Raw genomic sequence first — 27,095 nt, 5'->3', positions numbered from 1 at the left:
CTTTGGGAGACCGAGGCAGGCGGATCACGAGGTCAGGAGATCGAGATCATCCTGGCTAACACGGTGAAACCCCGTCTCTACTAAATATGCAAAAAAAAATAGCCAGGCACAGTACTGGGCGCCTGTAGGCCCAGCTACTCGGGAGGCTGAGGCAGGAGAATGGCATGAACCCAGGAGGCGGAGCTTGCAGTGCGCCGAGATCATGCCACTGCACTCCAGCCTGGGTGACACAGCAAGACTCCGTCTAAACAAAAAAAAAAGCGTGACACTGCTAATTTCAAAAAGAATCCACTGGAAACTGTAGAACTCACAAACATGACAACTGAAATTAGGAACACAATATATGGGGGTTGTGATTTTTTTTAATGATCAGGTCTTGTTCTGTCACCCAGGATAGAGGGGAATACAGTAGCACGATCACAGCTCACTGCAGTTTCAAACTCTCAGCCTCCCAAGTAGCTGAGACTATAGATGTGTGCCACCACTGCCAGCTATTTTTATATTTTTTGCACAGACAGGGTCTGGCCTAGTTGCCCAGGCTGGTCTTGAACACCTGCCATCAAGCTATCCTCCCACCTCAGCCTCTCAAAGTACTGGGATTACAGGTGTGAGCCACCATGTCCAGCCTCAATATATGGGTTTAAGAGTACCTTAGATGAGGCCAGGCACAGTGGCTCATGCCTATAATCCCAGCACTTTGGGAGGCCAATGCAGGCAGATCATGAGGTCAGGAGATCCAGACCATCCTGGCTAACACGGTGAAATCCCGTCTCTACTAAAAATACAAAAAAATTAGCTGGGCATGGTGGCAGCCGCCTGTAGCCCCAGCTACGCGGGAGGCTGAGGCAGGAGAAGGGCATGAACCCGGGAGGCAGAGCTTGCCATGAGCCGAGATTGCACCACTGCACTCCAGCCTGGGCGACAGAGCAAGATTCTGTCTCAGAAAAAAAAAGTACCTTGGATGTGACTCCAGAGAGAGTAAGCCTTAGCCAAAGGATGAGAATAAATTCAGACTAAAGCATGAATGATCATAAAAGATATAGAGAAGAGAGTAAGATGGATTAATATACATTCAGCTGGAGTCATAGGAGAGAAGAGAATGGGGCAGAGGTGATAACTGACAAAAGCAGCAATGGCTGAGAGTATCCCAGAACTGATGAAAGCTGTCCATCCGCTCGTTCCAGCCCCTTTGAGGCCCTCCCTAAACTTGAGTCTAGGTTTCCTACCCACCAAGAGAGCCCTCACTTCACCTCTGCCTCTCAACCCTGCCTCACACTCTCCAGTCACCAGCGACCCTCAGGGGAAGGGGCAAGGGCTTGAGGGTTGGGGGCTTCTAGGCACATGTAAAGTACTATGCAAAGACGGAAGGTTGGAGCCATGCTGAGTGGCCTTAGAAGGGCTCATTTCAAGCCAGTGACGGTGACCCACGCCTGTCATCCCAGCACTTTGGGAGGCTGAGGCAGGCAGATCACTTGAGGTCAGGAGTTCAAGACCAGCCTGGCCAACACAGTGAGATCCTGTCTCAACTAAAAATACAAAAATTAGCCGGGTGTGGTGGGCGCTTTTAGTCCCAGCTACTCAGAAGGCTGAGGCAGGAGAATCGCTTGAACCCGGGAGGTTGCAGTGAGCCGAGATCGCGCCACTGCACTCCAGCCTGGGTGACAGAGCAAGACTCAAAAAAATAACAAAAAAAGAAGGGCTCGCTTCTCCTGCTCTGCATGCTCCGGCGTTTTCCTGTGGGCACTGGCTGTGTGGTCAGGTCCCCAGACACTCCTGGGTGGGAAGAAGGAGCTCTCCGTCTCGGTCCTGCTTCCCAAACACCTGGGAAATGGATGTTTCCCAGCAAAAAGGAAGAAAAGGTTCCTTTCCTCTCCTGGGCGCCTTCCTCCCACCTCTTCCTTCTGGAAGGGGCCTGCCTTGGCCTGAGCCGCGGCTGCCGTCCTCACTCACCTGTGTGGAGCTGGAGCCTGTCAGAGTCCCGGCTGGGCCGCGAGGAGCAGCGGATGGACGCGGCTGCCACCGACGGCAGGCACTTGACACGCAGGCCCAGGAAGAAAGCCTCCGTGCAGCTGCACAGCTGGTGCAGCAGGGAGCTTCCCACCGGCTCCTCGCTCAGGTCTGGTGGGAGAGCAGCGCCGTCAGCCCTGTGACGCCCCTGCCCGCCTGGGACCCCTCTCCCCGGGAATCGCTCGCAGACACCGGCCTGCTGGGTGAACAAGGCCAATGTGGACCTACCCTGACAGCAAGCGGAGCGTCGGGCTTAGAAAAGGGATGGAAAGCATGACTTTTTCAAAAGGGCAAACACCGAGGGACACAGAGGAAAGATTCATGCACAGATGAAAGGACAGCAGTGACAATCGCATGTGAGCTCAGGGAGGGAGCAGGCAAGGACTCACCAGGGACAGGGACTTCTAGGGTTAGCGCCAGGCACTGCAGCTGAGCAGGCAGCACAGAGCCGAGCCGCCTGGCTGCAAAATGCCAGCCTGACTGGGGCAGAGAGCAAGACAGAGCTGGGCTGCCTGGCTGCAAAATGCCAGCCTGGCTGGGGCAGAGAATAGCACACAAGGGTGCAGGTCGAGGCTGGAGAGGCAGCAGGGAGCTCCCAGGGCAGCCCCTGGAGGGGTGCACACACCAGATCACAGGTCAGGAGGACAGATGGACAAGGACCAAGGGTGGAGGCCAGGAGACCAGTGAGAAATCGGCTGCTGGGACTCCAGGCCAGCAGCATCAGCCTCACCCAGGAAAGGAGGGAAATGCAGAGCCCGGCCCAGCCCCCACCTCCTGACCCGGCCCCTGTGTCTCGACAACATGCCCATGTGTCAGCGTGTCAGAGCTTGGGACGCCAGGCTCTGAGCCATTAGCAGGGAGGTGGAGGGAAGCAGGTGGCTCCCAAGCTGTTGGATTGGCTGCTGTGGGGTGGTGGATGCTGAGACCAACGGACACCCGTGGGATTTGGGTCCTGAGGGGCAGGAAAGGGGCTGCGTGGACCACCAGGGCTGGTGACAAGCCTGCGTGGGGCAAGGCCAGGCGAGGTCCAGCCCTGTTCTGGCTTGCTGTCGAGATGCCGAAAGGCGTGGTGCGCTGGTGTCAGAAGCGGACGCCAGCCCTTTCCTCCTCTCCGAGCCCAAAAGCCCCCATCCCGTGTGCTGTCTCTGCCAGGCTGCTCTTGGCATGTGAGAGGCACAGAGCTGGTCCTGCCCCTCGTGCTCCCCAAACCTGCCTGGGCCGTTCCCTTCTGAGCACCAATGCCTGTTGTATCGGCTCCCCATTCACCCTGGGTCCCCCAGACTCTGCCAGACACAGAGCTCTGAGGACACTGACCACTCTGGGCCCTCGAGCCCCCACCCTGCTCAGCCCAGCCCCTCCCACTATAGCATCAGGATGAGCACCCCAGCCCCAGGGTCAAATAGACCTGCGTTCCAGTCCCGTCCCTACCAGTGACCAGCTCTGCCACTCACACAGGTCAAGGGACCTCTCCCTGCTTCCATTTCCTTGCCTGCGAAATGGGCTGATCCTCATTTCGGCACCCCAAAGAGAAAGTGGTCTTTTTTTTGAGACAGTCTCACTCCGTCACCCAGGCTGGAGTGCAGTGGCATGATCTCAGCTCACTGCAACCTCTGTCTCCCAGGTTCAAGCGATTCTCCTGCCTCAGCCTCCTGAATAGCTGGGATTACAGGTGTGCACCACCACACCCGGCGTGATCTTTATACAGCCCGCAGCACAGTGCCTGGGATGGCTCTAGTTTCAACAGGTGTAGCCAGGACCGTGCACATCTGGATGAGGCCACACCTGCATGTGGACCAGTCCCAGAGCCTGGGCCGTCTGAGCATCGTGTCAGGATGGGGTGGGAGGAAGGAAGCCTTGGCCCAGCCAGGACCTCCCTGCCTCCACCCTGGCATCCCAAACACCCAGGGCCCTCTTCCCTCATTTCAGTCCTGCCTGGGGGCTATGCACAGACATCCCCCCCCATGTGCTATATATAAGCTGGTCCCCCAGGAGCGTGCCGATGGCTGCAGGTGTCCCGTACCTATCGGCTGTAGGTAGATGTGCTTCCGAGCTAGGCGGGGCTTCCGGTGCTGCAGGGAGGCGTGGAAGGTCTGGAAGTCCTCGGGGGCCTCGGGTCGGCTCAGGAGCCAGTCGAAGCCCGTGCGGATGAGCAGGGTGCAGAAGAGCGTCCTCTGCGGGTTGTAGGCCTCGGCCAGGAAGAGCCGCTCGGCAGGGGAGAAGGCGGACACATACAGCTGCTGCAGGGCTGCGTCAGTGGAGACCAGAGCGTCCTTCAGGGCCCGGGGCCCGAAGCTGAACTCCTGTGCGGGTCTACACTGCAGCATGGTGGGCGGGCAGGGCCTGGCCACTCCTGGGAGCCCCTGCTGCTGTCCATGGGCCACCCGGGGGACGGCCACGGTCTCGTCCAGAATCTTCCCTCGGGCTGATCCGAGTGGCTACCGGGGGCTCCCTGCAGACATACACTGGCCCAAGGGCCCTCAAGGCCCAGCTCTGCCTGGTCCTGGACGCTCTCAGGCATGGGCGCTTCCGGGCCCACAGCACCCTGTGGATGACACGAACAGGGGTCCCCTCACTGCCGAGCACACAGGGCCCGATGTCCCAGGCAAGGGATGGGCCGCTCCTGCCCAGGCCTGGGGAGAAGCTCTGCAGAGGACGAGGGTGTCAGAGGGAGCCCTGGCCCCTCCAGGACACAGCACTGCCACCCAGCGAGGTTGGAAGGACACATTCAACCACTTCATCTTCTCTAGCAGGTTGGGTCCCATGGGCCACCCAGGGGACGGTCACAGTCTCTTCCAGAAGCTTCCCTCATCCAGAACTGGGTATGCGGAAGTACCTCCCGCTCGGCAGGGGCAGGGACATGTGTCCATGGGCCCCCACAGAAGGGCAGGGGCCCCCAAGGCCATTCTTCCATTCCCTCTTACCAGCCAACTCTGTCTAGAGGCCTTGGAGGGAAGAGAGACCTCCTCCCCTCCCTGCAGAGCTAGAAGGGCCCCTCCAGGTGGAAACCAAATGCTCCTCTCCACGGCATGATCACAAAGTGTGCATCCTCACCTGGGTTCCCCCGTCGCCTGGGGGTCCTCCTTACCCAGAGCCCCCATCATCTGGGGTTCCTCCTCACCCAGAGCCCCTATCACCTAGGGACCCCCCAACACCCAAGAACTCCCATCACGGCAGCTCTTCATCCCAATTACAAGCTTTCCTAGCAGGTCCCTGTGCACCCAGCAAGCATATGTTTTGGGGGGCGGGGGTACGCAGCCCCAACAGCACCCAGACGTCCCCAAGACACACGTGAGGGCCCAAGATCCAGATGAAGCAGTCAGGGCAGGCGTTTGTGCCAAACCCCACCAGCTAGAAACAGGGAGAAGTGGAGAAGCAACAGCGGATTTCAACGCCCAGGACGGACCAGGTAGGGAGGAGACGGTGGGGGGTGTGGAGCTGGCAGAACCGTGACAAAGCCGCCCTGCAAAACAGATGCTCCGACCGGAGCAGCAGCTAGGCAACCCCACACTCAGGAACATGCCTGAGAGTCGTCACCGCACGCTTGGTTCCGGGCTATACTTACGTCTCTGTTCAGAGACTGTGAGACCTGCCAGGGCGGATGGAGAGTGGGCTGGGCAGGGGAAGCCTCGCAGAACAGATAAAAGCAAAGGGGTGGTTGTGGGGAGAGGCTAGAAACGAACCAGAAACCACAGAAGTGAGATGCACAAATAATACAGCCAGGCAGGTGCAGCTAAGGACATGTGAATAGACCCTTATGAATCAGCAGCCCTCGGACACGCTTCCTCTAGAAAGCTGAGCTAGACACGCAAAACCCATTTGTCTGCAGACCGTCAAGTTGCAAGACCTGCCAGTCCTAGCCGGAAAACCAGAAACAGCTTTGTTTTTGCAGGGAGAATGAACAGCCCTATTCTCTCTTTAACTAACCCTGATTTCTTTTTTAGAGATGGGGTCTCGCTGTGTCGTCCAGGCTGGAGTGCAGTGGCACAATCATAGCTCACTGCAGCCTCCAACTCCTGAGCTCAAGCAATCCTCCTGCTTCAGCCTCCCAAGTAGCTGGGAGTACAAGTGTGTACCATGTCCTGCTAATTTTTGTATTTTTTGTAGAGACGGGGTTCTCACTATGTTGCCCGGGCCGGGCTCAAACTCCTGGGCTCAAGCAGTCCTCTCTCCTCAACCTCCCGAAGTGCATCAGCCACTGCACACAGACCCCCCCACCCCCAACTTCTTTTTGTTTTTTAGATGGAGTCTTGCTGTGTCGCCCAGGCTAGAATGCAGTGTCGTGATCTGGGCTCACTGCAACCTCCACCTCCCGGGTTCAAGCAATTCTCCTGCCCCAGCCTCCCAAGTGGCTGGGATTACAGGTGCCCCCCACCATGCTAGGCTAATTTTTGTGTTCTTAGTAGAAACAGGGTTTCACCATGTTGGCCAGGCTGGTCTCAAACTCCTGACCTCAAGTGATCCGACTGCCTCTGCCTCCCAAAGTGCTGGGATTATAGGCATGAGCCACCGCGCCTGTTTGGTTTTTTTGCTTGTTTTTTGTTTTGTTTTTTTACCAGAATGGTTCTAGCTCTGTGCCCAGGCTGGAGTACAGTGGCACAATCATGGCTCACAGTAGCCTCCTGAGTAGTGGGAACATGGGCATACGTACCACGCCTGGCCCACTAACTCCAGTTTCACACATTCATCTGGAAAATACATGTATATGTGCTCATATTCCTATGTATATGTGAATACATAAATAAATTTGATCTATGTAATTTATACATTTTCTTTTGGGGAAAATGTGACACAGCTGTATATACATGTGTGCAGACAAATATACACAAACATATTTTTTTCCAGAGGAACGTACTGGCTTAGAGTAGGGGAGGGGCTGGTACTGAATTTCCACTGAGATCACTGCCAGCCTGGAGCTTTCTATAACTTCTTTCTCCAAATATATTTTACAAATTAAGATCCAACTGCGTATATAATCCTGTATCTTTTTGCTTCATAAATCTTGAGCATTTTCCAAATTCTTAAACATTCTACAAAAATGCTATTTTTGGCTGAGTGTGGTGGCTCACGCCTGTAGCCCCAGCACTTTAGGAGGCTGAGGCGGGTGGATCACTTGAGCACAGGAGTTCAAGACCAGCCCAGGCAACATGGCAAACTCTCATCTCTACTAAAAACACAAAAAATTACCCGGGCATGGTGACGCGCACCTGTAGTCCCAGCAACTCAGGAGGCTGAGCTGGAAGGATCACCTGAGCCCAGAAAGTCAAGGCTGCAGTGAGCCATGATCGTGCCACTGCACTCCAGCCTGGAGGAGGGAGTGAGACCCTGTCTCAAACAACAAATTTAAAATTTATTTTAAAAAATAAAAAATAGAGCCGGGCGCAGCAGCTCACGCCTGTAATCCCAGCACTTTGGGAGGCCGAGGCTGGTGGATCACCTGAGGTCAGGAGTTCGAGACCATCCTGGCTAACCCGGTGAAACCCCATCTCTACTAAAAATACAAAAATTAGCCGGGCGTGGTGGCCCATGCCTGTAATCCCAGCTACTCAAGAGGCAGAAGAATCACTTGAACGCGGGAGGAGGAGGTTGCAGTGAGCCGAGATCGCGCCATTGCACTCCAGCTTGGGCATTGCAGCGAGGCTCTGTCTCAAAAATAAAAAATAAATAAAAATGGTACTTTCAACCACTGCCCAAAAACGCCGTGATGAACATCTTTGTACATAAGTCTGTGTTTCCATCTCCTCAAGACGGACTCCTAGGAGGGAAAATTCCACATGTGGATGTTTAAAGGACCGTGATTTGTATTGCAAATTGCTTTGCAGAAAGATCACACCAGTTTACAGTCCCACCAGCCCTCAAGGTTTCTTGCTTTTGTTTTTTGTTTTTGTTTTTGAGACAGAGTCTCCCTCTACCCCAGGCTGGAGTGCAGTAGCACGATCTTTGCTCACTGCAACCTCCACTTTCTGGGTTCAAGCGATACTCCTGCCTCAGCCTCCCAAGTAGTTGGGACTACAGGCACCCACCACCATGCCCAGCTAATTTTTGTATTTTTAGTGGAGACAGGGTTTCACCATGTTGGCCAGGTTGGTCTTGAACTCCTGACCTCAAGGTGATCTGCCCACCTCAGCCTCCCAAAGTGCTGGGATTACAGGCATGAGCCACCACGCCCGGCCAGCCCCGGAAGTTCTAAGTCATCAGGAGCAGATAAAAATGACTATTGGCCAGGCGCGGTGGCTCACGCCTGTAATCCCAGCACTTTGGGAGGCCAAGGCAGGTGGATCATGAGGTCAGGAGATCGAGACCATCCTGGCTAACATGGTGAAAACCCATCTCTACTAAAAATACAAAAAAATTAGCCAGGCGTGGTGGCAGGCACCTGTAGTCCCAGTTACTTGGGAGGCTGAGGCAGGAGAATGGTGTGAACCTGCGAGGCGGAGCTTGCAGTGAGCCGAGATCACGCCACTGCACTCCAGCCTGGGTGACAGAGCAAGACTCCATCTCAAAAAAAAAACAAACAGACAAAAAAATGACTATCAAGAGCCACAAACCGCACTGTGTTCCAGGCAGGGCTTCATTGCTTTAACCCTCAGAGAAGTGGGTGCAGTTTTTGTCCCCATTTTCAAGAGGGTAAAACCGAGGTGGAGTATGGTTAAATCTAACTTAAGCAACACCATGCCACACCAGAATCAGATGTTGTGGGGGGCGGGGCGGGGGGGTTGGAACACACAGATTTTGTTTTCTAATAGTGGTTATGTCCATTTCTTTTTTTTGTTTTGTTTTTCCAAGACAGTTTCACTCTGTCACCCAGGCTGGAGCCCAATGGCGCTATCTTGGCTCACTGCAGCCTCCGCCTCCGGGCTCAAGTGATTCTCCTGCCTCAGCCTCCCGAGTAGCTGGGAGTACAGGTGCCCCCCACCATGCCCGGCTAATTTTGTATTTTTAGTAGAGACAGGGTTTCACCATGTTAGTCAGTCTGGTCTCGAACTCCTGACCTCAAGTGATCCATCTGCCTTGGCCTCCCAAAGTGCTGGGATTATAGGCATGAGCCACTGCGCCTGGCCTTTTTTTCTTTTTTAAATGAGACAGGATCTCCCTGTGTTGCCCAGGCTGGAGTGCTGTGGTGCACTCAGCTCACTGCAGCCTCCAACTCCTGGGCTCAAGCAGTCCTCCTGCCTTGGCCTCCTGAGTAGCTGAGACTACCGACATGTACCAACACGCCCAGTCAATTTTTTTTTTTTGTAGAGAAGGGTCTCACTATGTTGCCCAGGCTGGTCTTGAACTCCGAGGCTCAAGCAATCCTCCCTTACTGTCCTCCCAAAGTGCTGGGATTATAAGCCTGAGCCACCACATGGGCCTGAACATGCAGATTTTCAAGCATCATGGTTCCCATGACCATGGGAAGCAGGGCCCCACCTTGCCGGGACCACGTGGGTTCTATGCAGACCGAGCCTGTGCCCAGACCCCCATGCCCACCACCAGACTCCAGCGTGGGTCTCACTCCTGGACTCCTGGAGTGCACAGGGCAGTCCTGGCAGGTTCACACCAGGGTGGAATTCCCGCTTCTGGACCATAAAGTAAGAAAGAAACATCAGATGCACAGACGATGGACAGGACCAGATCCCATGGCCATGGAAAGGGCCATAGTGGGCAAGTCTTGCAGGGGGGCCAGAGGCTGACCAAGGAGGAGCCGTGAGGACAGACCCAAGTCAGCCAGAAGCAGCTGAGAGATGCACAATCAGTGGTTCCAAAAGAGGCCGGGCGGGTCCCAGGGCAGGTGAACACACGGGTTCATTCATTTATCCAATATATATAAAATAATAGGCCAGACGCGATGGCTCACGCCTGGAATCCCAGCACCTTGGGAGGTCGAGGCAGGTGGATCACTCGAGGTCAGGAGTTCAAGACCAGCCTGGCCAACATGGTGAAACCCTGTCTCTACTAAAAGTACAAAAATTAGCCAGGCGTGGTGGCACATGCTTGTAATCCCAGCTACTCGGGAGGCTGAGGCAGGAGAATCGCTTGAATCCAGGAGACAGAGGTTGCAGCGAGCTGAGATCGCGCCACTGCACTCCAGCCTGAGTGACAGAGTGAGACTCCATCACAAAAAAATAAAATAAAATATATATTATATATATGAGATTTTAGTATATACGATAATATATTAATGTAATATAATCTCACATGTATATTTATAGGATTATGACCAGGTACGGCGGCTCACACCTGTAATCCCAGTACTTTGGGAGGCAGAAGGATCACTTGAGCAGGGGCGGCCAAGGCCAGCCTGGGCAACATAGACCTCATCTCTACTCTATGAAAATAAAATAAGTATTTATTATGAGTATTGGCTCACAGGCCTCAGAAGCTGAGAAGTCCTACAGTGTGCTGCCTACAAGCCAGAGACCCAGGGAAGCCCGAGGCGTGATTCAAACTCAGCTCAGGTCCGAAGGCCTGAGAACCAGGGCAGCCGATGGTGGACATCCAGTCCCAGGGTAAGAGAGGATGACATGTCCCAGCTCCAGCGGCGAGGCAGGAAATGAGGGGTGAACTCCTCCTCCCTCTGCCGTCTGTTCTATTCAGGGTCTTGAGGGATTGGAAGGTGCCCAGCCACTTGGGGAGGGCAGTCCACCTTCCTGAACCCACTGTCCTAATCCTAATGTCATCTCAAGCACCCTCACAGACATGCCCAGGAACGGTGTTGCATCAGGCATTCTGTGGCCCAGTTCAGCAGACTCGTGACAGTGACATCAGCTGCCGAGGGCTTCCTGGGTGCTGGGCGCTGTGCTGGGGGTTTTCCAACATGAGTGGACAAAACAGAGGTCCCTGGCCCCATGGAGTTTAGATGCTTCAGCAGGAAGGCAGGTGGCAAAAGTGCTAAGTAAATAGCATACATGGTAAGTTAGAAGGTGACAGGTCCTGTTGGAAAAAGAAAAGGCTGGCTGGCTGCAGTGGCTCACGCCTGCATTCCCAGCACTTTGGGAGGCTGAGGCGGGCGGATCACGAGGTCAGGAGATCGAGACCATCCTGGCTAACACGGTGAAACCCTGTCTCTACTAAAAATACAAAAAATTAGCCAGGCGTGGTGGCGGGCGCCTATAGTCCTAGCTACTCTGGAGGCTGAGGCAGGAGAATGGCGTGAACCTGGGAGGCGGAGCTTGCAGTGAGCGGAGATCGCACCACTGCACTCCAGCCTGGGCCACAGAGCAAGACTCCGTCTCAAAAAACAAAACAAAACAAAAAATTAGCTGGGTGTGGTGGCACACATCTGTGGTCCCAGTTACTCGAGAGGCTGAGGTCGGAGGAAGTCTCCAGCCCAGGAGTCCAAGGCTGCAGTGAGCTGTGATCGCACCACTGCACTCCAGCCTGGATGACAGCAAGACCCTGTGTCCAACAACAACAAACCCACCAACCAGGCACGGTGGCTCACACCTGTAATCCCAGCACCTTGGGAGGTGGGCAATCACCTGAGGTCAGGAGTTCAAGACCAGCCTGACCAACATGGAGAAACCCCATCTCTCCTAAAAATACAATATTAGCCGGGCGTGGTGGCGCATGCCTGTAATCCCAGCTACTCAGGAGGCTGACGCAGAAGAATTGCTTAAACTCGGGAGGTGGAGTTTGCGGTGAGCCGAAATTGCGCCACTGCACTCCGGCCTGGGCAACAAGAGCAAAAACTCCATCTCAAAACAAACAACTCCCTGCAGAGCGGGGCAGGGCTCAGGCGTGCCAGGCCCACACTCCCATTCCTGAGAGGGTGATCACAGTGGGCTCCATTGAGGTGGGATCTCTGAGCAAGGAGGCAGCGGGGAGGAGGGGCAGACCGTCCCAGACAGAGGTGGGTGTACACAGGCCCGCAGCAGATACGTCTGGGGGCTCAGGGGACAGCCGGAGGAGGCCAGTGTGGCTGGAACGAATTGGGGGAAAGAACAGGGGACGAGATTGGGGGAAGATGGGGACATGTCGTGCAGGAGCCGGGAGGCTGTTGGAAGAGCTTTAACCTTTGCTCTGAGTGAGGTGGGGAACCGCTGCTGGGCTTGTGGTCAAGGGGTGGGGTACGGGGCTCCACAAAGCCCATCTCCTGCCCTAGCCATGCCAGGTGTCAGCGTGTGGAGGCAGCACCCCCTGCAACCTCTCAGAGTCCCCTTGGGGACTCCTGGGGACCTCGCTACGGAAGAGGCGCCCAGGAAACCCCTGAAGCTAGAATGCCCTCAACAACTCCGGGGGCTCTGGCATGAGCTTGGTCCTCTATTTATTTTTTATTTTTTGAGATGGAGCCTCACTCTATCACCCAGGCTGGAGTGCAGTGGCACAATGTCGGCTCACTGCAACCTCCGCTTCCCGGGTTAAAGCAATTCTCCTGCCTCAGCCTCCCGAATAGCTAGGACTAAAGGCACTTGCCACCACACCCGGCTAATTTTTTTTTGTATTTTCAGTAGAGATGGGGTTTCACGTGTTAGCCAGGATGGTCTCGATCTCCTGACCTGGTGATCCGCCCGCCTCGGCCTCCCAGAGTGTTGGGATTACAGGCGTGAGCCACCACGCCCGGCCAAGCTCGGTCCTCTTTCAACCCCACTGTGTCCTCCCTGTGAGATGGGTGTGGTCCCACCTGTCTTCCTCCAGGAGCCTGGCTGGCTCAAGTAGGAGGAGGAGGCACTTAGCCGGCCTCGGAGCACCTGACGCCACAGGAGACTCACCAGCTTATTTTTGTAGTTTCTGGGTACCGGTGACATGACCTGCTCACCGGCTTCTCGCTCCCAGACCTTCTGCTCACCAGCACTGCCGCCCACGAGGGGCAAGCACCATAACCTCCCAGTTACCTCCAAATCGTTCCCCTAGCGCCGCAGCCAGCTCAGAATGATTTGTTCTGCCGACAGGGGCCTATCAATTATTTCTCTGGAGCAGCCCAGGGCCTTCCAGATGCCCAGGATGGTCTGTGTCCCAGCTTTCCAGAGAATGACATGGTAAAACAGATAGCAATACCTGCGAGCACCCTGGACCAGCCCTGACCAACATTCCCCTTCCTGTGCCTGCCACCCTGCAAAGCCCCAAAATCACTTTTTTTTTTTTTTTTTTTTTTTTTGCGACGGAGCCTTGCTCTGTCACCCAGGCTAGAGTGCAGTGGCGCAATCTCGGCTCACTGCAACCTCCGCCTCCTGGGTTCACTGCCTGAGCCTCCCGAATAGCTGGGACTACAGGCGCTTACCACCACACCCAGCTTATTTTTGTATTTTTAGTAGAGACAGGGTTTCACCATATTGGCCAAGCTGTTCTCAGACTCCTGACCTTGTGATCCACCCACCTCGGCCTCCTGAAGTGCTGGGATTATATGTGTGAGCCACCGCGCCCGGCCCAAAATCACTTTCTGATGCAACACCTTGTCCGACCTCCAAAGCCATCCTGAGATTCACCCGTGTCATAACCCAGGAGACTGAGGCTCAGAGAGGGAAAGCCACTTGCCCAGGGTTACACAGCTCACCTGGATCTTGACTCCCAGCACAGAGACCCCTGACTCCAGTCCTCACACACAGACCTTCCCGTACTCTCGAGGGGGCTTTCCTGCCAGCACCCACACCCACCTGACCACCCAAAAACCCTGGTCAGAGGCTTCCCTGCCAGCAAACCCTCCTACTCCAGGCAAAGCATCAGGAAATGAGAAATGCTTTTTTTTTTTTTTTTTTTTTTTGCCTCTGTCGCCCAGGCTGGAGTGCAGTGGCGCAATCTCAGCTCACTGCAACCTCCTCCTCCTCCCGGGTTCAAGCGATTCTCATGCCTCAGCCTCCCTAGTAGCTGGGACTACAGACGCATGCCACCATGCCAGGCTAATTCTGGTATCTTTAGTAGAGACAGGGTTTCACCATGTTGGCCAGGCTAGTGTCGAACTCCTGGCCTCAAGTGATCTGCCTGCCTCGGCCTCCCAAAGTGCTGGGATTTCAGAGGTGAGCCACCACACCTGGCTGAGAAATGCCTTCTTTTTACCAAAAGTTCACAAGCCCTACCACATTGGTTCCAGGTGTGACTTGGGCCCAAACTGCCAACCTTAGGCCCATCTAAGTCATTCAGGGAGGACCGAATGGGAGCAACAGGAAGGGCCACAGCGACAAGTTTTCCAGGGGATCAGAGCACACGCACAGAGGAGCCAAGACCACAGACGGCCGTTTGCACACCCGCAAGCAGTGGCGGGCACGCGGGTAACTCAGAGCATCTACATCGGAAACCCAGCCAGAGACACAACACCAACGTCAGCCAACCTGAGCCGCCCGGGAAGGAGTGGCCACGCCAGCTCCAGACTAGCCCGGCTGGAAGATCAACAGGACGTGAGAGGCAAGCTCTAAAAATAGCCACCTCCTGGGACAATCGCTTGAGTCCAGGAGTTTGAGACCAGCCTGGGGAAATATGGCAAAACCCCGTCTCTACAAAACATTTTAAAAATTAGCTGGGCATGGTTGTGCATGCCTGTGGTCCCAGCTACTAGGGAGGCTGAGATGGGAGGATTGCTTTAGCCCTGGAGGTCGAGGCTGTGGTAAGCTATGATTGCATCACTACATTCCAGCCTGGAAGACAGAGCAAGACCCTGTCTGTCTGTCTGTCTGCCTGCCTGTCTGTCTCTCTCTCTCACACACACACACGAAAACACAGCCACCTCCTAGTGCAGACTGGAGAATGGTGTGACAGGCTCCAAGCTAGGAATGAGAATGCTTAGCTCCCTCCATCCCTTGACACGGGTACAGCTCTCGGGCGTCCAGGGCATGACGTCTGCCCAGACACTATTTCCTCTCAAGAAGCCTTGCGGCCACATTCGTCTTCGTGGATCATTCAGGAAAACCCCGGTCCCCACTGTCAGCTGCCAGCTGAGTCCTTCCATCCTGCCAGGTCATTTCTGCATAAGATCACTCCTCACATAGAGCCAGAGCTGCATGTGAGCCCTGGGGGTACCCACGGGGAGGGAGCCACCTTAGTGGGGGTCAGCTTCCCAGCACCCTCTGGCACTCACCAACCCATCCATGCTCCAAAAAGGAGACCCCCAGATGGAGGTTCCTCGCTGTCCTTTGGGCCCTGTCACAGTGTGTCCCCCTCCTCTACTAACTGCAGTCATGATAGCAGCCAACAGGTCCCGTGCCTGCGTCCTCCAAGCCACACACGGAGCCGCAGGTGCCACTGCGGTGTTTCAGGTGGGGAAACTGAGGCCCAGACGTTAAGTGACTTGGCCCTGGTGACACAGCTGGGGGCCAGCGGGGCCTGGTTTCAAAGCCATGCTTCACACTGGAACCCCAGCTGCTCCTGGAGCAGGGATGTTCTGACGGGGCCGGAGGGCAGGACGTCTCCTCTCCCAGAGCACCCGAGTTCCAGCCCTGCTGCTCTTAATACCATGGGTAAACTCAGACGCTTCTCCTTCCCCCTCCCCTTGCCTTTTTTTTGTCCAAAGACTGGAAAAGAGCACGTCCGCATCCCCCCCACCAGGGAGGGTCTGCCACTCTAAGCAACAAGGGCCGCCAGACTGGCCCAGGAACCAGGTATCCAAGGTCAGGCTGCCCTAAACCGCACAGCTCCGGGCACTCAGGCTCCCCCATCTGACCACGCAGATGCCTGGCCTTTGGGCAAGAAACCATGCTCTGATTCTCGCTATTCTGAATGCGCTTTGCAAAACCTCCCAGCAGCTGCATCGAGCTATTCATTAGCTGACAGCGGAGACCTTCAGGCAGAACCAGACGGACGGATGGTTTTGGGGGTTTCTCACCTCTCCGTTTCCATTCGCTAGGAGGGGAAACCGGGGGCTTAGACCGCAGGGGTAGTGGCCTCCGGGCCAGACTCTTGGCTTCCTGTTCTCTCTCCTCACCTGTGAACCCCAAACTCCTCTGCCAAGTGTTTCCCTCCCGTGTTGGGGGCAGAAAGGACCCACGTCCCTGCCCTCCCCGGTCCTTTGTAAAGTTTGCCATTTCTCTGTCACCCCTCCCTTGCTTTTCTGGTTTTGAGACCTGTCTTAAATCCCTGCAAGGATCATATCCACCGCCTTCTCCCTCAGTCTCCTGGGGGAGGAAGCCTTCTCCCTCCCCGGCACATACACAGGCTGCGGGGAGCCCTGGGCACGACGAGATTCTCCGCGCCCTGGAGGTTCCCCGGGGACGTCCCGCACCCACCTGGCTCGCCCCAGCCCGGAAACACCTTCTTTCGGGCGCTTGGCCCTGGATTCCCGACCCGTCCCCAGTTTGCTCCCATCGGGAAGCGCGCAGGTCGCCCTGGCCTGGGAGAGGATGGCGGGGAGGGGGCGCGTGGCCCTTCCCTGGCCCGGCCTTCCCTCTGCAGGACCTGCCGGGGCTGTACGGACCCCGGCGCGGCGCTGCACCAAACCCCGGCCAAGTGCGCCCTTGGCGTCTCCGCGGTCCCTGCGCTCTCGTAGCCGCCGCCGCCCGGGCGTCCTCGGGGCTTGCTGCGCGGGCCGAGCTGGACCCGGAGCTGCCCCTACCCACCCGCCCCGGCACGGAGGTCCCTTTCGGTCCCTGCGCCCCCGAGTCTTCCCCGCGCGCCCCCCTACCTCGCAGTCCCCGCGCCCGCCGGAGCCGGCAGAGGCCGCGCCGGGCACCGAGCCCCGGGCAGCAGCGTGGGCAGCTCGGCCTGGGCCGGGAGGATCGGGAGGTCCCGGTGACGTCAGCGCGCGGGGCAGGGACCAAGGCGGGCGGGACTGGGGCCGGTGTGGGGCTGCGGGCAGGACAGGAGAGCCACACCCCTCCCGGCGCTCAACGTCCTGCCCCACTCCCTCCAGCTGCCCGCGGTGGAGCTCACGTGGGACCCTTCAGCCTCCCAGAAACACCCGGGCAGGGGGCCCCAGAGCCTAAAGCCAAACAGGTGAGGGAGGTCAGTCAGCCCGGGCCAGTTCGTGCCTCCTCAGGTGAGAGGAGTAAACCAGGCTACTCTGCAAGGCGCCAGGTGAAGAGGTGAACCAGGCCACCAGTTAAGGCCCCAGGTGAGAGGGGTGAACCAGCGCCACGAGGTGAGGAAGGTGAACCAGGCCACCAGGAGTGGCCCCAAGTGAGAGGGGTGAACCAGGCTATCAGGCAAGGCGCCAGGTGAGAGGGGTGAACCAGGCCACCAGTTAAGGCCCCAGGTGAGAGGGGTGAACCAGGCCACCAGGTGAGGAGGTGAACCAGGCTTATCAGGCGAAGCCCCAGGTGAGAGGGGTGAACCAGGCCCCTAGGTTAGCCCTACAGTCAGTGGCCCTGAGGACAGGCGCCCTGCCCTACCCTGGCCAGCTGTGAGTGCAGCCCTGGCCCTGTGCCAGCCACCAGGAGATGGAAAGGACTCTAAGTGCGGAAGGATGACCGAGCCCAGCCCTGGCCGTGAAGGCCGGCATGACGGCTCCAGACAGAGCCCAGAAGCCTTTTCCGCAAACGGCCCTTTTCCTCTCTGCAAACCCTCCCAGCACCAGCTTCCCTCGGGCAGCCTCCCACCAGCTCTGCTTCACCGTGCAGAAATGCCCCCCACGCCCTCAGCAGCGCCCCACAGATGGCTGAGGGATTCGTCACCATCGTCCCACACCAGTGCAAAGAATTTTTTTTTTTTTTTAGATGGAGTCTCGCTCTGTCGCCCAGGCTGGAGTGTAATGGTGCAATCTGGGCTCACTGCAACCTCCACCTCTGGGGTTCAAGTCATTCTTCTGCCTCAGCCGCCTGAGTAGTGGGGATTACAGGTACCCACCATTGTGTCCAGCTAATTTTTGTATTTTTAATAGAGATGGGGGTTTCACCTTCTTGGCCAGGCTGGTATCAAACTCTTGACCTCATGATCCACCCGCCTCAGCCTCTCAAAGTGCTGGGAGTACAGGTGTCAGCCACCACACCCAGCCTCAAAGAATTTTTTTAAGCCTTAAGAAATAACACGGCTGGGCGTGGTGGCTCATGCCTGTAATCCCAGCACTTTGGGAGGCTGAGGCAGACAGATCACAAGGTCAGGAGTTTGAGACCGGCCTGGCCAGTATGGTCAAACCCCGTCTCTACTAAAAATAAAAAAATTAGCTGGGCGTGGTGGCTGGTGCCTGTAGTCCCAGCTACTCGGGAGGCTGAAGCAGGAGAATCACTTGAACCTGGGAGGCGGAGGTTGCAGTGAGCCGAGATTATGCCACTGCACTCCAGCCTGGGTGACAAAGCAAGAATTTGTTTCAAAAAAAAAACAACACAACACTAGGTGTCCGGTGTGCAAAATTTGGAAAATTATGAAAAATAAAAACAAAAAGAAGACCCCATAAGCCAACTGTGTAGAGGTAACCTCTCTTACCTTCTTGTCAGACATCCTTCTGATCACCTTTTCCTCCACAATGAAATGTATTTTAAAAAAAGGTTTTTTTGAGACAGGATCTTGCTCTGTTGCCCAAGCTAGAATGCACTGGTATAAACGCGAGTCACTGTAGCCTCGACCTCCTAGACTCCAGCAATCCTCCTCCCTCAGCCTCCTGAGTAGCTGAGACTACAGGTACGTGCCATCACACCTGGCTAATTTTGAAACTTTTATGTAGAGATGGGATCTCGCTATGTTGCTCAAGCTGGTCTCAAACTCCTGGGCTCAAACGACCCTCCCAGCTCGGCCTCCCAAAATGTTGAGATCACAGGTATGAGCCACCGTGCCCAGCCTAAATACATATTTTAAGGGATTCACGCCACATACTGCGTTCTGCAGGCGGCCTGTGACTTCACACTCGTCAATAGCCAGAAGTCCATCTCCACACCCTGATGGTCTGCTCTGGACTCCGTGTCATGGATCTGCCACTTGCTTTGGGACATTTTGGTTTCTCCTGGTGTCTCACTAGCACATATCACTGTGATAGATGATCTTGTTTCCACAGATCTTTCTACAGGTATCTGGTCCCCCTCACCTTGGGATAAATTCCTACAAATAGATTGTGACTCAGAAAGCTGCACTTCTTCACACGTGTTGCTGCAGGGATTTTCCAGGTTATTTCTGTTGGGGATGGAGAACCCAGAACCTGAGAAAAGATGAATGTTCTTTTTTTTTTTTCTTGAGACAGAGTCTCGCTCTGTCACGCAGGCTGGAGTGCAGTGGCGTGATCTCGGCTCACTGCAAGCTCCGCCTCCCGGGTTCACGCCATTCTCCTGCCTCAGCCTCCTGAGTAGCTGGGACTACAGGCGCCTGCCATCATGCCCGGCTAATTGTTTGTATTTTTAGTAGAGACGGGGTTTCACCATGTTAGCCAAGATGGTCTCGATCTCTTGACCTCGTGATCCGCCTGACTCGGCCTCCCAAAGTGCTGGGATTACAGGCATGAGCCACCGCACCCGGCCTTTTTTTTTTTTTTTTGAAATGGAGTCTCATTCTGTTGCCCAGGCTGGAGTACAGTGGTGCGATCTCGGCTCACTGCAAACTCCACTTCCTGGGTTCAAGCGATTCTCCTGCCTCAGCCTCCCAAGTAGCTGCAATTACAGGTGCCCGTCACCTCGCCCGGCTAATTTTTGTATTTTTAGGAAGGACAGGGTTTCACCATGTTGGCCGGGCTGGTCTTGAACTCCTGACTTCAAGTGATCCACCTGCCTTGGCCTCCCAAATTGCTGGGATTACAGGCGTGAGCCACCAAGCCTGGCCTAAATGGAATGTTCTGTCCTAAAGCTGCTTATTACAAAGAAGTTGTGGAATATCCTCCCCACAACCCCCACGCCCCTCCCTGAATAGCCACCAGAAAAGAAATTATGCATCGAAGCCAGGTGCGGTGGCTCAACCTGTAATCCCAGCACTTTGGGAGGCCGAGGCGGGCAGATCACGAGGTCAGAAGATCAAGACCATCCTGGCTAACACGGTGAAACCCCATCTCTACTAAAAATACAAAAAATTAGCCAGGCGTGGTGGCGGGCGCCTGTAGTCCCAGCTACTCGGGAGGCTGACGCAGGAGAATGGCATGAACCTGGGAGGCGGAACTTACAGTGAGCCGAGATCGCGCCACTGCACTCCAGCCTGGAGGACAGAGACTCCGTCTCAAAAAAAAAAAAAGCAATTATGCGTCAAGCCCGGAGTGGCAGTTCCTCCTCTGTCTGTTGGGTCAGCCTGGGAGACTGGAAGCCCAGATGAGTAGGGCCCCTCCTGGGTGCCCCAAGTTGGGTGGCACCATGCCCAGTGCCAGGACCCCCGAAACACAGACGCAGCCTGCTGATGACCTGGCCCCTGCCAGCCAAGGCTTCACTCAGCCAACGCCCTGTCCACACTGCACCCGGGACACGCTGGTCTCCCACCAGCAGACTGCACACCCCTTTCTGGTTGAAGCTACCTCGTCAGAGTCTATTCTAGAAAGAGGCCATGATATGGGGACCCCTGTCCTTTCAGCAATGAACAAAGGGGGCCGCACCCACCTTTGACCCCATCACCATCCTCTGACCCGGGCAGACTTGGGGTTAAAAGAGAGCTGTGTGGCCTGGGGAAGCTGCTTCACCTTGCCCTGCCTCAGTTTCCCCAGGGTGGGTTAAATAGCGGCTCCCGAAAGATGTGTCTACTTGCACCATCAGAATGGGACCTTATTTGGAAACCGAGTCGTTGCAGATATGGTTAAAGTAAGGATCTCAAGATGAGGTCATCCTGGGTCAGAGTCAGGGTGGGCCCTAAATCCAATGCAAGTGACCTTGTAAGAGACAGAAAGAGGTTCCTCATTGGAGGAACAAGACAATGTAAAAAATAATGACAATTTTTTTTTTTTGAGATGGAGTCTTGCTCTGTCGCCCAGGCTGGAGTGCAATGGCGTGATCTTGGCTCACTGCAACCTCTGCCTCCCAGGTTCAAGCGATTCTCCTGCTTCAGCCTCCTGAGTAGCTGGGATTATAGGCGCGTGCCACCAAGCCCAGCTAATTTTTGTATTTTTAATAGAGATGGGGTTTCACTGTGTTGGCCAGGCTGGTCTTAAACTCCTGACCTCAAGTGATCCACCCGCCTCGGCCTCCCAAAGTGCTGGCATTACAGGCGTGAGCCACTACACCCAGCCAACAATTTTTTAAAAAGAAAGAGAAAGAGGCTGGGTGAGGTGGCTCACACCTGTAATCTCCAACACTTTGGGAAGCCGAGGTGGGAGGATCACTTGAGCCCAGGAGTTGGAGACCAGCCTGGGCAGCATCTCTACAAAATATTGTAAAAAACAGACAGAGCTGGGCGCGGTGGCTCAAGCCTGTAATCCCAGCACTTTGGGAGGCCAAGGCGGGTGGATCATGAGGTCAGGAGATAGAGACCAGCCTGGCTAACACGGTGAAACCCCGTCTCCACTAAAAATATAAAAAAATTAGCCAGGCGTGGTGGCAGGCACCTGTAGTCCCAGCTACTCGGGAGTCTGGGGCAGGAGAATGGCGTGAACCTGGGAGGCGGAGCTTGCAGTGAGCCGAGATCGTGCCACTGCGCTCCAGCCTGGGTGACAGAGCCAGACTCTGTCTCAAAAAAAAAAAAAAAAACAGACAGAAAGTTGAAGACACAGAGACACAGAGGAGAAGGTGGAGATGGGAGTGGCGCAGCCACAAGCCAAGGACACCTGGAGCCCCCAGAAGCGGGAAGAGGCAGGAAGGACCTTCCCCTGGAGCCCTCTGCAGAAGTTCGGCCCTGCCCCAGCCTTGACTTCAGACCACTGCCCTCCAGAATTGACAGTGAATGTGTGCTGTTTGAAGCCACACAGCTGTGGTCATTTGTCACAGCAGCTGCAGGAAACTCATCCACATTGGAAAACAGGAAAATGCTTCACACAGGTTTTATAAGGAAGAGGAAAACTCTCCCGGGGCATTGGCACAAGGAGTCCTGGGAAGCAGCAGCTGCTCACCCAGCAAACTCGAGCCACAGAACAGGGGCCTGGCCTCTCTGCAGCTCAGCCCTGCTCCAAGGCCAGCAGGCGAGGGTGCAGGCAGACAGTGCTGTGGGGACAGAGGAGGACGGCTCTGAGGCTGGCTTCACCACACAGCAAGATGAGCCCGGGTCAAGGGCAGAGATGGAGGTGTGCCAGGTGGAAGGAACTGTGCGAGCAGAGGCCTCCCTGTACAGAATGCGTGCAGGCATCTGGGCAAAGATGGGTGCAGGAAGTGGGGCAGGGTCAGAAAAGCTGGAGAAGAGATGAGGCCGCATCTGGGGAGCGGGGTTGCTGAGGGCCAGGGGCTGGGGGGTGAAGGGGCTCGGAACACAAGCAGGGGAGCCGTGTATGGCCCAAGCAGGGGTTTCCATGGCCCGACACTGAGGTCTCCTGGGTGCAGTAGGTGACGTCCAGGAAGGAGGCAAAGGGGTCTGAATCCTGGTCCAGGCAGGATGCACGGGGCCGGACCCCAGCACTGCCTGTGGGACTTGGGGTGTCCTAGCACAGAGTACAGTCAAGCCCTCTTCCCTGCCATGGGCTCCCTGCCCGTGCCTCTGTTTCCCCAGGCCTCCCTGGAGCTGTTGCTGGAGCACTGTAGGAACACAAAGCAAAGCTAAGGACCCTCCCATTGGCCTGAGGCCTCCTGGGCAGCCATTCTTCAAGGGACCGTGTGCTGGGGGCCCACCCGGTGTCATCTCATGCTGGACATGAGACCCTGACTCCTGGAGCTGCAGTACCCACCCACCACCCTGTCCTGGGGTAGCTGGGGACCCTCTCAGGCCTGAGGGGAGGACAGGAGCTCCCCAGCACGAACAGCACACCACTGCAGGGTGGGGGCCAAGCAGGGCGAGCTCCCAGACAGGCTCAGCTGGCCCTGGCCCCGGCCCAGCCTCCCTGTGCCCAGCCTGTGAGGCCGCCCTTTGAGCTTCTGGATTAGTATTCACATCGGGTCCCCAGCTCTGAAAGCCCTTGTTCCCTCCAGAGAGCAGCCAGGGCGGCTGGGGCTGGGGGCACGCTCAGTGCAAAGTGACAGCCCCAGCACATACACTGGGGCCCTTAGCCCGCTCCCCCAGGACCCCTCCTCCGCTGTTCGGGCTCCCCATGGGCTCAGCCAAGGCTGGGGAACTGGGAGGGAGGGGTCGTCTGTCCATCTCTCTATCTGTCTGTCTCTCTCTCTGAGTTTGTATCTCTGTCTGTCTGTCTCTGTCTCTTGGGGTTCTTGGTCTCTCTCTCTGTCACCATCTCCCTCCTCCCTCCATCCCCGTCTCCTACCCTCTTGTGCTGTGTGCAGTCAGGGTCCCCAGGAGTAACCCCACATGTAGTTTCTCCAGCAGGAAAAGACACACGGACCAGGCACGTGGGGAGGAATCTCCGATGACATCTCCCTGCACCACCTGTCCCTGTTGGGGTCTGTCTTGACTCTGAGCTGTCTGCAGACCTCCCCACAGCCCCCACAGTTGGACCCCAACAACAAGAATAACAAAGGCTTGGCTGGGCACCGTGGCTCACGCCTGTAATCCCAGCACTTTGAGAGGCCAAGGCGGACGGATCTCTCGAGCCCAGGAGTTTGAGAGCAGCCTGGGCAGCATAGCAAGACACCCCCATCTCTACAAAAATTTTTTAAAAATTAGCCAGGCATGGTGGCATGCACGTGGGAGGCTGAGATGGGAGGATCACCTGAGGGCATGGTGGCATGCACCTAGGAGGCTGAGGCAGGAGGATCACCAGAGGCCGGGGAGGTCAAGGCTGCAGTGAGCCATGATTGCACCACTGCACTCCAGCCTGGGCAAGAGTGAGACCCCGTCTCAAAAAATAATAATGAATAACAAAAGCTGTGTTGATGGTGCCCATGGCCAGGCGCACGCTGGCCAGGCCGACTTGGGGCTTTCGGGCCAGCGTGGCACCGAGCTCAGCCATGCCCCCGCTCCAGCCCTGCGTCCTCAACTCTGAAACGTAGTTCTAAGATGGATGGGATTGGCCACGAGGGGGCATCCGTGGGCAGGGACGCAAACAGTCGGTGCTCAGGGTCCTGGAAGGTTTCTGACCTGGAGGCCGCCCTGCCCGGCGCCTGTGGGTCAGCACCGCTTTGGTGGATGCGGGGATCCCGAAGGCCTGGTGTCTGGTGACTTGGCCGGGTGCCCACCCAGGGCCACACCACGGACCATGGAAATCCCCTCGGAGTCCTCAGACACGCCTGGCCCCAGGCTTGGCCAGCAGGGTCGTCAGGGAGGCCCAGCATCCATCGGGGTCGTGCCCTGGGAAGGAGCCCCCAGTGAGCGCATGGGCTGCGCTGGGCAGGCCTGTGAGGCACGTGAGGGGCCCCAACTCTGTGGCCAGTACGAGGAGGCCGAACCCACGGCCCAGCAGCTTCGTCTAAGAGGCCAGAGCCGGCCTGAAGCAGCCAAGACCTTCCTGAGCCATCACCTCTGCCTCCCACACAGTCGGAGCTGGGGTCGGGGGTGAAAACGAGGACGGAGCCCCTACTCCTTGGGCATCTCCAGCAACCCCAGACACAGAGGGGATCTCAGGTAGCAAGGAAAGCTGGGGTGCCAAGGACATGCCCGGCTCCCTCTTGAGGCTTCGTGGCCCAGGGCGGCTGCATGTCTGGGATCCTGGAAGCACCTGGAGAAGCCCTGCAGGATCCGGGGTCTCCCGGGGTCTCCAGTGCCTGCTGGGTGGGCTGCACACCCGCCCAGCCTGGCAGGGCTCGGGGAGCCTGTGGGGCCGGAGACCCAGGCAGGTCCCCAGAGAGCCAAGTGCCTGTTAATGGGAGCTCCAGAAGCAGCCCCCTGGTGAGACAGCCACGAGCACCCAGACCTTCTCAGCGCCTCCCATCCCAGGAAACCACATCATCCCAGCCCTGCCCTCCTTCTTCAAGTGCCACTGTCACCAAGGAGCATCTAGTCAACCTCCAAAATCTCTCTCAACTGCCCGCCCCACCCAGGCCGGCTACAGACTCCCCAGCTTCCACACACCCCCGGCCAAGCCACTTGCCCCAACAGGAAGCCTTTCAAAGACCACGTCTCACTACCACCAGCTGTCAGCTGTGTCCCTCAGCTCTGTCTGCCCCAGCCTCACATCCCTAGTTCCTACCTCCGGGGTCCCTCTGCCTACGAGACACCCTGCACCCCCAGCTGGGCCTCCTCAACTCGGATGAAGCCCCAGGATGAAGCTCCTTCAGGGCTATGGCCCCTCGCCACCTCTCCCGGGCTCCAGACTCTGTCCTTTCTTCGCTGGTCTCCTGGCCTTTGCCCGGGCCATGCCCTCTGCCTGGAGCAGCAGCCTGGATGCCTCCCACCCCACGTTTAGGCTTCAGGCCCCACAGCTGCCTCTTCCCAGAACCCTCCCGGCACGCACTTCGGCGACTCTTAAAAGTACCTGTTCAGCGTCAGCCTTCACCCAGGAGTGCGGGCTGGGGACGAGGGCAGTGGCCACCTCTGCCGGTCCTGTCAGCACCTAGTGCAATGTCCAGCCCACCGTGGGCACTCAACGCAGGCGGCTGTGCTGCCGCAGGTCACAGCACCAATCAGACACCCCCATCCCCACACACACCCTGCACCGGCCCACGCGGCCATCACACTCGGAGCACACGCGCTCCGATGTGGCTGCACTGTTGGCACACGCACAGGCACGCACACACCCACACGCACGAGCGCACACGTGGGCGCACACACGCCGGGGCGCCCTGACCTCCCCGCACGCCCTCCCGCAGCCGCCCCGGCCTCTGTCCCCATGCGTGTCACACACGGCCGGGTGTGCTCGCTCACGCCGTCCCGCGACGTTGCTCCAGCCGGCGCCCGGAGCTCGATCGGGAGAGCTGCTGCTGGCCGCCTCTGCCTGCCAGCATTTGCCAAGCAGTTTCCATGGTGACACATCTTGGCTCCGACAGGAACCAAGGAGTGTGGGGAAGAGGGTCCCCACGGAGGGGGCGAGGCAGGAGGTCTCTGCGTCTTCAGGCTCCCGGCAGGCATGGGGGGCTCCACCAGTGCAGACACCCCCCAATCCCAAGCCAGGCTTGCACCCTGAGAAGGAGGCTCTGGGCTGGTCCCTCTGGGCTGCCTGGCACAGGGACTGACTTAGGTCAGTCAGTCATTCAACAAACTTTCTGGAAGAGCCACTCTGTGCTCACAGCCAGGGCTACGATGCTGCCCGAGACGTGGTCTCGCAAGAGGCTCGGAGTCGAATCCTGAGGCTAAACTGACGTCCCGCCACCCTACTGAAGGCCCCATCTAGCAGGTTGGTCCGTGGCTGCGTAAGCACCAAGGCCCACCAAGCACTTTCTCAAAGGGGGGCTCCCCTCTGTGGTAGATCGGTTACAAACGTGTCCCCGATGCCCCACTCCTCCCTGAATCACCATGCCCTTTGCCGTGTGACTTTGCCCCAACTCCTGTCTAGGGGTGGCGTCTACTTCCCCATCCTTCAATCTGAGCCTGCCTTATGACTTGCTGTGGCCAATAAAAGGTGACAGCAATGACATTCCCAGCTCTGAGCTTAAGCCTCCAGGGACATGCGTGCCTCTGCCTGCTCTCCCCGACTCCTACTATAGCACGAGAACGGGCTGGGCTGCTTTGCTGGAAGGCAAGAGGGCGATGGAGCCTGGGTCACCCTAGCTGAGGCCGTCCTGGACTAGCTAGCTCCCAGCTGCCCACAGATGTGTGAGTGAGCCCAGCCAGGACTTGCCAGGCCTAGCAATGAGCAGCAGTACCACCAGGCCCTTTAATACTAAGGAAACGTGAAGTCATGTGTTTGGAGCTATTTGTTACTCAGCACTAGCTACCTGATACCCCTCTCTCTAGGGCCCTGGCCAGCAGCTGCCCAACCTCAGTTAGCACAGGCCAGAGGCTCTAAAAGTTCCCAGGGGTGCTCAGAACCAGGCCATGGTGGCAGCTGGATTCCGCTGGCTAACAGTGCCAGAGGGTGCCGGGGACAGAGCTTGTGGGAGGGGGTTCCCATGTCAAGTCCATGGCAGGAGCTACTGAAGCAGAAGCATGAGTCTCCACTGCCTTTCTTTGCCTCGGTTTTTCCCCCTGTGAAATGGGCCCATCACCCTGTCCTGTCTCCTGGGGACACCTGGTAAGGTAGCGTGTGTGGCAGCTGGAAACAGACCTACTACGTGCCAGCCCCGGGTTGCAACCTAGGGAGAGAGGCCCATTGCTGCCTTCTAGGTTCCCACAACTGAGAAGGCAGTGTCACTAATCCCAGCTTACAGACTGGAAACAGTGGGGAGAGGATGAGTGGCTTGCCCGAGGCCCAGGACACACAGGAGCAGGTGGACGTGGCCACA

At 56.9% G+C, this 27,095-nt stretch overlaps 1 protein-coding gene across 6 annotated transcripts in view; it reads right to left on the bottom strand.

Annotated features, from left to right (window-relative positions):
* AMZ1 (archaelysin family metallopeptidase 1) overlaps positions 1-25,625 on the bottom strand; it is a 48,006-nt gene extending 22,381 nt beyond the window's left edge. For 2 of the 6 annotated variants that reach the window (XM_055346811.2, XM_004045039.5), the window contains exons 1-3: positions 16,535-16,636; positions 4,028-4,549; positions 1,951-2,118 (exon numbers count right to left, since the gene is read on the bottom strand). In XM_055346811.2, coding sequence (XP_055202786.1) covers positions 1,951-2,118; positions 4,028-4,331 — 472 coding nt within the window. In that variant the 5' untranslated portion in view covers positions 4,332-4,549; positions 16,535-16,636. The other 4 variants (XM_055346808.2, XM_055346813.2, XM_063708360.1 and 1 more) reach the window with 4 other exon arrangements.
* Positions 25,626-27,095: the final 1,470 nt, after the last annotated feature.

Source organism: Gorilla gorilla, chromosome 6, assembly GCF_029281585.2.
Source record: "Gorilla gorilla gorilla isolate KB3781 chromosome 6, NHGRI_mGorGor1-v2.1_pri, whole genome shotgun sequence".
In the NCBI taxonomy this organism is placed as follows: domain Eukaryota; kingdom Metazoa; phylum Chordata; class Mammalia; order Primates; family Hominidae; genus Gorilla; species Gorilla gorilla.
The sequence above is the reverse complement of the archived record's forward strand: the minus strand, read 5'-3'. Positions and strand labels throughout refer to the sequence as shown.